The sequence below is a fragment of the Embiotoca jacksoni genome, unplaced genomic scaffold, assembly GCF_022577435.1.
Source record: "Embiotoca jacksoni isolate LCO1_2020_lvr unplaced genomic scaffold, fEmbJac1.0.p SCAF_14, whole genome shotgun sequence".
NCBI lineage: Eukaryota > Metazoa > Chordata > Actinopteri > Embiotocidae > Embiotoca > Embiotoca jacksoni.
In genome coordinates, this window is record NW_027185274.1 from 11872084 (window position 1) to 11881544 (window position 9461).

The 9461-nt window shown below is 40.6% G+C and overlaps 1 protein-coding gene across 2 annotated transcripts in view; it reads right to left on the reverse strand.

Moving 5' to 3' along the window:
• LOC138197269 (cGMP-inhibited 3',5'-cyclic phosphodiesterase 3A-like) overlaps positions 1-1272 on the reverse strand; it is a 55316-nt gene extending 54044 nt beyond the window's left edge. For both annotated transcript variants that reach the window (XM_069147973.1, XM_069147972.1), the window contains exon 1: positions 94-1272. In XM_069147973.1, coding sequence (XP_069004074.1) covers positions 94-1002 — 909 coding nt within the window. In that variant the 5' untranslated portion in view covers positions 1003-1272. The remainder of the gene's footprint in view (positions 1-93) is intronic.
• Positions 1273-9461: the final 8189 nt, after the last annotated feature.

A 9461-nucleotide genomic window follows, 5' to 3' on the forward strand; every position in this document is an offset into this window, starting at 1 on the left:
AAAAAGCGTTACAGGCCTATAGTGGTTAAAAGGTCACAGCAGTAACAAAACATCCAATCTGGTCTGCTTCAGACGGCCAAAGCTGGATCTTACCTGGTCCCGCGGAATGCAAGGCAGCGAAGTCCTGCGGTGGGACTTGCTCTGACTGTGAGCCATCATTTCCGAGGCCGCTATGGAGCTGGACCTCCGTCTCCTTTTGAAGACAGGGATGTCCTCCTCCTTCGCCCCGGTCACAGAGCCACAGCACCCCGTCCCGCTGGTCCCTGAGGCCGGCAAGAGCCGGTCAGCATACCTCGCAAGCAAAACCCCCAGCAGTCCCAGCAGGTAGGCCAGGTAGGGTCTCCAACTGGCCCGGACTCTGTTTAGAGAGACTAAGGAGACGGTCCTGATGACGCTAATAAAGAGGAGGATGGACACTCCCTGACCCAGCCGGACGACCAGCAGAGCCCCGCTGCCCAGGCAGCCGAGGACTACCAGGGTTGCGGGGAAAGACAGCAGCTGCTCCTCGGCGCCGCGCAGGAGGGACTGTGCTGCGGCTTCACCCAAGTGGCACACCGCTAACAAAAACACTGCGGTACGGATGAGCAGCCCGCAGCGAATCAGATACAGCCCGACCCAGAAGAAGGCACATACGAGTGTAAAAACGGGGTAGACGCAGTAGCACGCAGTCAGAAGCAGCTCCACTGCGCAGCCCGCCGCGAAATGAAGACGAGAGCCGGAGCCGCTGCTATTTCCGTTGCTGCTGCTGCTGCTGCCTGCATCCCAGTCGACCAATCTGAGCAGCAGAGCGAGAATAACGGAGATGGAGGCAACGCAGACCGCAGACGACACTCCTCGGCAAGTCCATGTCACGGCGAGTCTCAGCCACGACTGGCTCCCTGCGTCCTGGTTCAACGGGGTGACACATGTCTTCACGTAGCCGTTGCGCTCCAACGCTGCCCGGGGATATTTTTCATGAGCGCTTCTTGATGAACCTCTGTCGCTGTCTGCCTCCAAGGCCATCGTTATCAGTCAAGCGGAATGCTGCACTGACTGTCCGGTAAAATAATAGATTTAGTCTGACGGTCTCAGGCTACATATTCTTCCAATAATTTCCATGACAATGCATGTAGTCCGTGCACAGCTGACACAAAAAACACCGGTCAGGGATGTTTGCATCCAAAACTAAAGTTTGCACATCATTCAGAAACTGCGGAATTGCAGGTTGCACAACTTTATCTTTCAGTTTTGTAGTTCAGAACTTCCCTATTATTTGGTCCACTGTTGAGTTGTCCCTGGTAGTCAACCAGTGAACCAAAAAAGCAACCCCTGGCGTTTCACACATCTAGGCCACTGCCTCCACCCCTCCACATAGTCTCTCTCTCACCCTCTCTCTCTTTCTCTCCCCTCCCACTAAACACTATCCCTTTTTTGTGCCGCTCCGGTGATTCCTTCGTCACGTTTCAGCTCTCCACCACGTTTCTCCTCATTCTGCAGGCTGCCCTGGATGTGACTCAGTTCACAATGGATGGATGCCATGTTTACATGAAGATTTCCTGACTTGTTCTGGAAGATGAAGCAGCTCATTAAGAGACTTAACTATGGTAATGCTATAATACATTTTAGAGGTACAGTACAATGTCAATATGACAGGACACCGAAAATGGATATCATACTTGCACCGCACAACTTTAAACATGATCATTTATCATTTGTTATTTTTCCAGTGTCTTCACTGGCTGGACATTACTTACTTCACTCTCCTTTTGTGACACGTGCCTAAAGGCACGAGTCATGGATGTAAAATATATGTTCTTCTTGAAACAAAGACATCAAAATAAAAAGCACAATCCAACAAACAGTAGACGTTTTTCTCTCTCCTAATAATCATCTTGCTAGCCATGATTTTATTTCTGGATTAAAATCCTAAATCACATTATCCTCTCCTCCTGTGTGGCAGATCGGGATAGGACAAGTTAGTAGCCTTCACCTGTTTGCCCTACATTTTATGAGAGGATTAAAAAGGATGCACTGCAATTACATAAAGTTATTTCAAGTCTGTCATCTCTTTCTGTTGTAATATCAGTTCAGCAAAGTCAAATAAACTAGTACTCTAGATTACAAAGCATTACGAGTTTACTATCTCTGATTTCCTGAAAAAGAAGTCAGAAAATGTCAGTCTAATAAATTAGATACAGTTTGTTTTGTGTATGAATGCGAAAGAGATCTATGAGGTTTCTTCTTAGTTTGTGTTGTGATGTAACATAATTTACAGTGGTATTACACAACATGGGTCAGTGCAATCAGTCATGAGCAATCAGGGCCTAAATCTCCTGTTTTAGTCATCCTATCACAGTGAACCAGTGGACATTTGCCAGTATGAATTGTTCATTGGTATTTAATCTGGTTTGGATGTCAGAGGAAAGACAATTTGATACGCAAGAAGCGTAATAGTTAAGTTTGACTTTCCTTTCACTCTAGTTTGATTTTGTATACCTGTTGACATCATTCCAAGGTGACAAACAACTTTACAGCCACAGTCCACATTTGAGTGGTAAAACAATGTTTCCACTTACAGTTATTTTGCCTTCGCTCATTGTTTACACGTTAGTCACCAACTTGTGACCATGTCAAAGAAAAAAAATAACATTGCAATATGTGGTATACTGGTTACCACAGGGTTGAGCCCTGTCTTTGTGGTTCATCACCACAAACCCTGTAAATTACATTTGGCAATGGTAACCATTATGATAACATGCTTTATCCTTTGCACTCAGAGATGTTGTCCAGACACACTCCTCCAGTTGTACTGAGGAAGTGTTGTAACAGTGTCATCTATCATTGGGAAGTGCTTTAAGAGGAATGGATGTGTGTGTGTGTGTGTGTGTGTGTGTGTGTGTGTGTGTGTGTGTGTGTGTGTGTGTGTGTGTGTGTGTGTGTGTGTGTGTGTGTGTGTGTGTGTTGTGTGCGCAAGTGTTTCATCAGGCTGTCTGTATGAGGTTGCTTGCACATTCACACTCATGCATCATGATACATATTTATACTGTCATCGTATGTAAACATTCTATTTTCTGCTCTGGCTTGTCAGAGTGGATTATAGGACTTCCTTCCGAAATGTTCCTGCACACTTTTGTAATGTCTCTGGTGTATACTTAGATGTACTTGAGGAGAGATTTTCATTAAAATAAAAGGTAAAACCTCACAGAAACAGAAGTGAAAGGCATCCAAAAGGATTGATTTTGATAACTCAAAATCTGTGTCTTTAGGATATAGACCACTTAATATAGAACTCCAAACATTTTATTGACAGATGGTTGCCATTTTATATAAAACACAGTAAAAATGTATGCGAAGTACTAGACCAGTATCAATCATTGGCACAGTACAGTATGATGAACAAAAATAACAGTCTAAAAATGTTATTATGGCTGGTTAATTAGCTTTATCAAGACCTCTGGGGTCTGAAGACTTGGCCAAGCACAAAGAGAGAGGTTCTATACATCTACACTGATACTGACACTTAATCAAGAGTAACTTTGGATTTTGTCTTCCCAAGAAAGAAAATAACAATACAATTAAACCTTTGGTTCAAGCAGTAATGAGCTAAGGATTTAAAACTGTGTCTCACACATGCACCCGCACACACACATACAAACATATGAATACACAATGCATGGTTACACTTTTCACCGACACGAATACAACCTTGTTGTTTCTTGGATAAACGTCTGCATTTAAGACATTAGACACAGACATAGATTGTGTTCCTGTTGTTGTTGTTGTTTTTGCATAATAGCACACACCTATTGTTCATGTTCTGACACACAGGGCTAGTAAGACATCATGGGCTAGTTGTTTGGCTGCCAGAGAAAACAGACTGCCTGTGCCTGTTAAAAGAAAACCTATGTGTGTGTGTGCGTGCGTGTGTGTGACATGTGTGCCCCTGACTGACTTCATGCATCTGAGTTTGTGTACATGTGCAAATGTGAGGAGAGAGGAGGGACTGTGTCTCCGGGGGCTGTGCAGCAGTGAGATGACTGTTCTCTCTCACCTCTTTCCTCTGCCTTTCAATGTTTTGCTAAGCACCAGAAATATTATTTGAAGGTGCTGCTTTGACCCTTTCCTGCTCTGAGGGGGAAACTCTACTTGTGCCCGTGGCCCCTCTGCAGTTTTGGGTGCAGTGGCACACTCAAACAGTGACTGAGGAGACCCTGTAATCCAAAGTCACACCCTTCACTGCTCTAAACAAAGCACACCAAATTAGTTATCGCCTGAGGATGTCACGGAAAAAGCTGAGTTAGATCATACTAGAGGTTCAGAAAGAAGCATCTCTCACACAAGACTTGTAATATCATGGAGGCCGAAAACTGTGCAGTTGTAATGATTTTCTGTGTTTGTTTTTGTATGCGGGGTGGGGGCTTTAAAGACATATGAAAGTTAAAAAAAAAAAAATACACACATACGCTGAGCATACCGCAAATCTCTTTAAGTGCTGCTCTACAATATTAAGGCTCAGTTTCATGATTTTGGGACCTCAACTTCTGGGCAAACTAATTTTGATGCCCACTCAAACATGTATAAATACAGTTTTAAATGTTAGGTAAAAAATTGCATTAGTTAAAAATACGACCAACATCATATGTATTTTATTTTAAAGAATGAACTAGAGCAGGTCATGTGACCTATGTAAAAGTCCAGGAACTGTATCTCAAAGTTTCACAATGATAAGAAAATGACAGATATGTTAAATCATGTCTCACTGTGGAGTAAGCAAACAAATGTTTACATTCAATATTACTCATCAAAATTATTTTATGTGTCCGCTGACAAATGCTAAATTGATTTCTATCTTCATAAAACATTTCTGTGGAAGATTCTTTTTTTAAATTTTTTAATCAATTACTGTTTATGTCCATGTTTACTTACAGTATTCTTTGTATCTGCCCTTGTTGGCAATGAAATGTGTGTAAGAGACATGTATACATAAGACACACAAATTGGGGACCCAACTCGGACCAAAAAAATTTCCAATGGGGACCTTTAAAACCCATTGAAAAAAATTACAGTTTGTTTTTTGGATATAAATTGGAAAACTGCCTGAATGCTACTCTTCACACATTTTGAAGCAGGGACATTGTATTCTCAACTAAAGCTTCAAAAAGAAGAACAAATCAATCTTGTAAATTGAGGAACGTGGTAGGATGAAACTGCAACCCATTATCATGACAAAGTGTGAAATAGACACGCCGGTCCACTACAGCAAAATGTTAAACAGTCTTTGAACCATCTAGGCGTTACAGTTACAGATTTTGAAAGCATGAACCTTACATGTATGTAAATGTCATGCGACACGGGATCATGTGACCAACATGGCAATAAAGGACACTTTTTTTGTGGTATTTAGAGGCAGGAGGGGTGGCATGGTGACATTTGTCATAGACGGCCATGTGGGACAATAAAATTCGAGTCCAGGAATTGACTAAGTTTTTCTTGAGTTGTTTTTTGTTTTATAACCCCACCATGTTGTTTTTCCTATAACTTTAATTTTCCTGTAAATCACATGGCTCTATGCATGCAGTAGCTTTAATTTTCATCTATTATAGGAAAACGTGTAACATTCATGCTTAGACAGGCCAAAGCGTGGCTATTTCACATTTTGCTGTAGTGGATCGGCATGTCTATTTCACGCTTTCCTGTGATACAGCGTTGCAAACTGTCCTCTTAAGCCATTAGTGCAAAGTTACGTTTTAAGGTTAAGTGATCTCTAGTGGTTGAATAGATAATGACAATATGGTGACTTGGGTAACTCGTAATTTAATTGAATGACCTTCAAACTTACGTGTAATAACCATGACCTCTTAACATCGTATTACATTGTGGTGGCCCATTAATTGTGTTTTCTTCATTTGGCTATTAGGGCACTGAAAACCCTGGAATCCTAAAATATTGTAAAATATCTTTTTAAGCAATGAGAAATGCATAAACTGTTTTCTATGTTTAAGATACAACATGTATCTTCGAAGATTTTGATATCTACTAAACTTTTCACTTTCCACACTTGCGGTCCTTAAATTTAGCTGAGACAACCATAATTGTGTGGTTGTCTCTTCGATGTTAAATAGTGTGAAATTGCTTGGTGGGACCACCAGCAAACTATGGAATTTATTCTGTTTATTTCATTTGGTAAAACTGCTTTGCAAAATAGGAAAATATAAAACCATAAAAACCATATGATGGATTAGGAGCTGTTTATGAAATAGAGCAGCAAAAATGTAACATTTTGGCCTGCTCTCACCACTAATGACTTGAGACATTTAGGTCAAATATCCATATAGGTTTGTGTGTGTGTGTGTGTGTGTGTGTGTGTGTGTGTGTGTGTGTGTGTGTGTGTGTGGTAGCAGAGAGCAATTTATGAAATATTCATTTAAATGTTCTTGTGTATTACAAGGATACAAAAATCACTATCAATGTGTGACTCTCGCAGAAAAGCCACAATATAGTCTACGCTATCTTTTCTTTCAAACTGAAATAGGCATCCAGCCAAATATGGTTCCTGCTGTTCCTTGTTCTCATCAGACCAGACCAGGAAACACAACCAAACCAGTGGGTCCCTGTTGGTCAAACCAGAAAGAGTTTCTTTATTGGCCAGCAGGATGGCATTGCGTCAGCAGCATGATAAGCTGTGCCTGCTTCCCTTCAGGAATCCAAGGATAAAAAAAATGCTTATCGAGACCAAGATAGCAGCATTTTAAAGCACTGTGCAAGAGTGTGTCCCTTGCAGGATAATACTGATTTATTTTATTCTGGTATATTCCCCATACTATTGGGACTTTGTGGCTTGTGCTAGCTTTAGATAGAGTATGAGTGTTTACCTGTTCCTGTATTTGTATTCAAGGTATGGTGTGACCTCGCAGAATAAAGAGACGGAGAAAAGGAAAGGTGTGTTATCAGGAGTTGAACCTGTGTTTCACCACTGGTCTCAGTCCAATTTATTTGCACACAATTCCTCCATTCTTGTGTCTCCCTATCACATCTGCCACCTCTGACTAACCCTCTCTCACTGTGTGTTTACCCAGTTATCTACAAACCTCTGTCATCCCCTGTGATAACCCACACACACTGAATGGCAACTCCTCCCACAGTGCTTGACAAATCCCACTTGAACAGAATAAATATAAGGCCTAACTTGGTGTGACTGTATTAGCTGTTTGAGATGAGGATACATGAGGTGTGGCAGCCTAAAGAAAATATTCATGAATTATATAGAACCACAAAATGTTATGAATATTTAGCAGTCTGTCACTCTATATTTTAGCTACAAGATCAGACTATTAATGCTGCAAGATGAGACTGCAGCACAGTTTTCACAGTTCTTTCAATGCAGAGTTGGGTGATAATTCATTGACACCATTCACTCGCAAACAGTCCCCCAGTGTTAAGACAAAAGTATTGATTAGATCTGCTGAAAGTTTGATAAAAGGATGAAGGCATTTGAATTTTAAATGACATATTCCCTTATCTATCCAGCAGTATTCTGCAGTTTAAGTTGCTCTTAAAATTACATTTGGAAGCAACAATAGTTTTGGGATGCCTTTGGGTTGATAATTTGTTATACTGAAGTTTGTCATTGTGAAAGAACAAAGCTGCTGACGTAGACATCTGTTTGGGTTCAGTGCATGTATTGTGTGTTTGTGATTGTGCACCTACAGACAGCTGTTTATGACTTCACCCCTGAGTGAAAAGAATGACTGAAGAGAAACGGATTGTTTACTTATCTTCTGTCTGATTAGACAGAACGGTGCAGCATCATAGAGCACGCTTGTTATTCTAAACTCTGTTTTGGGTACTTCTCAAGCAACGGAACACGTACTCATGACCACACATAAATCATATAAACACACTGCCACACATTTACGTAAGCATAAACCTAAGCCACATGTGCACACAGGCTTGCACCAAGGATATTACATAGACTAGGGCATTATGTAGACTTACATTTATTTCCAGGAGACTAACTCTAAACTTAACCTAAACCTAACCTTAACCAGTAACTTAAAGCAAGTCTTCACCCTAAAATCTAATGATTTACATTACATTGACTTACTTTTATTTCAAGTCCCTGCAATGTGACTGTGCAAACAGATTTACAGTCCAGTCTAGGTAAATAGACTGCTCCACATTTTTGTTCTTCAGGCTCTGTGCTTCAGTATTAAGGTTGAAATAAAAAAATATATTACCCTGATAACGTCTTTTTGCATAGGTTTACATTAATATTTGACAGATCTTTGTGGAAGAGAGCTTTTTTTTAACACATAGATCTAAAAGTTTAGGGTTTCAAAAGTAAGTGGACAGACACACTCAAGGTAAAAAGAAATCATTTTACAATATTTAACATTTTGTGGAAATGACTGTCCTAAGTCTTTGATCCACAGACACACACCAGACATCCGTTATCTTCCCCGTTAGTGCTCTCCCAGGACTTCACTGGAGTCACCTTGGGCTCTTGCCTTGTTTTTTCAGCAAGGTAAAAGTTCTTTTGTGATTGAACTGTTGTCAAAATGACACACAGCTGCCCAATAAACATTTAGTAGTCAACTATTGAAACACAAACAATATGCTGCACCTATTCTACAGTTATTATGTAAATTAAAATTTTGCATTTGTGAAAAAAAGCTGTCCAAGCGGTCTAACAAAAGAAAAAAACAACAACAACTCAGATTTGGTTAATATGGGCAAAGAGATGAAGCAAGAAGGAGGTGATGGTGATGGGGGCTATCAAAACAGTGTATGCTTGCATAAAAAAATACCCTCATCGAAACATTATTGTATTCTGTATACTCCCTTTCTGCCACTGTGTATTCTCCACAGCAGAAATGGTGGGTATCATTTTTTCATGATTCTATCAATTATGACCAGCAATATACATTAGCCACAAGAGTTTACTTCCCATTATTAATTTCTCTCTAAATTGTTTCTAATAATGGGATGGCTTTAATAATGCTCCAACGGTGCAAAAATCCCTCCATAAAAAATCGGATGAAAAAAAATTCCTGTTTTAGACCTTTCCTGACAAAGACCAAATGCTCAAAGAAGATGCATTGAGGCAGACAGAAAAAAGACACTTGTACCAGCGCATGCATGAGTCCACAAGCTTGAACAGTAGCACCAGCACACACAAACAAACGCATACATATGTTGACATAAAAGCAAATACGCACCAGGAAAAAAAAATTAGATGCTGCATCACCACAAACAACTGCTGTTCTAAGTTTGGGAACAGAAAAGTGTTTGGAATCTTAGCATCAGTCTTTCCATTTCAATTATGCTTATAGAGAGAAGACGTGTTTTTTCCAGACAGTCTTTGTTTCTGTGTGCTTTAGTTTGTGTATGGTGGGTGGCCATTTTCATGCAACATTCATCCTCACAGAGAGGGCCCAGACCTCACATCCCAGCTGATCTTACTTTAAGTGACAGAACCGGTC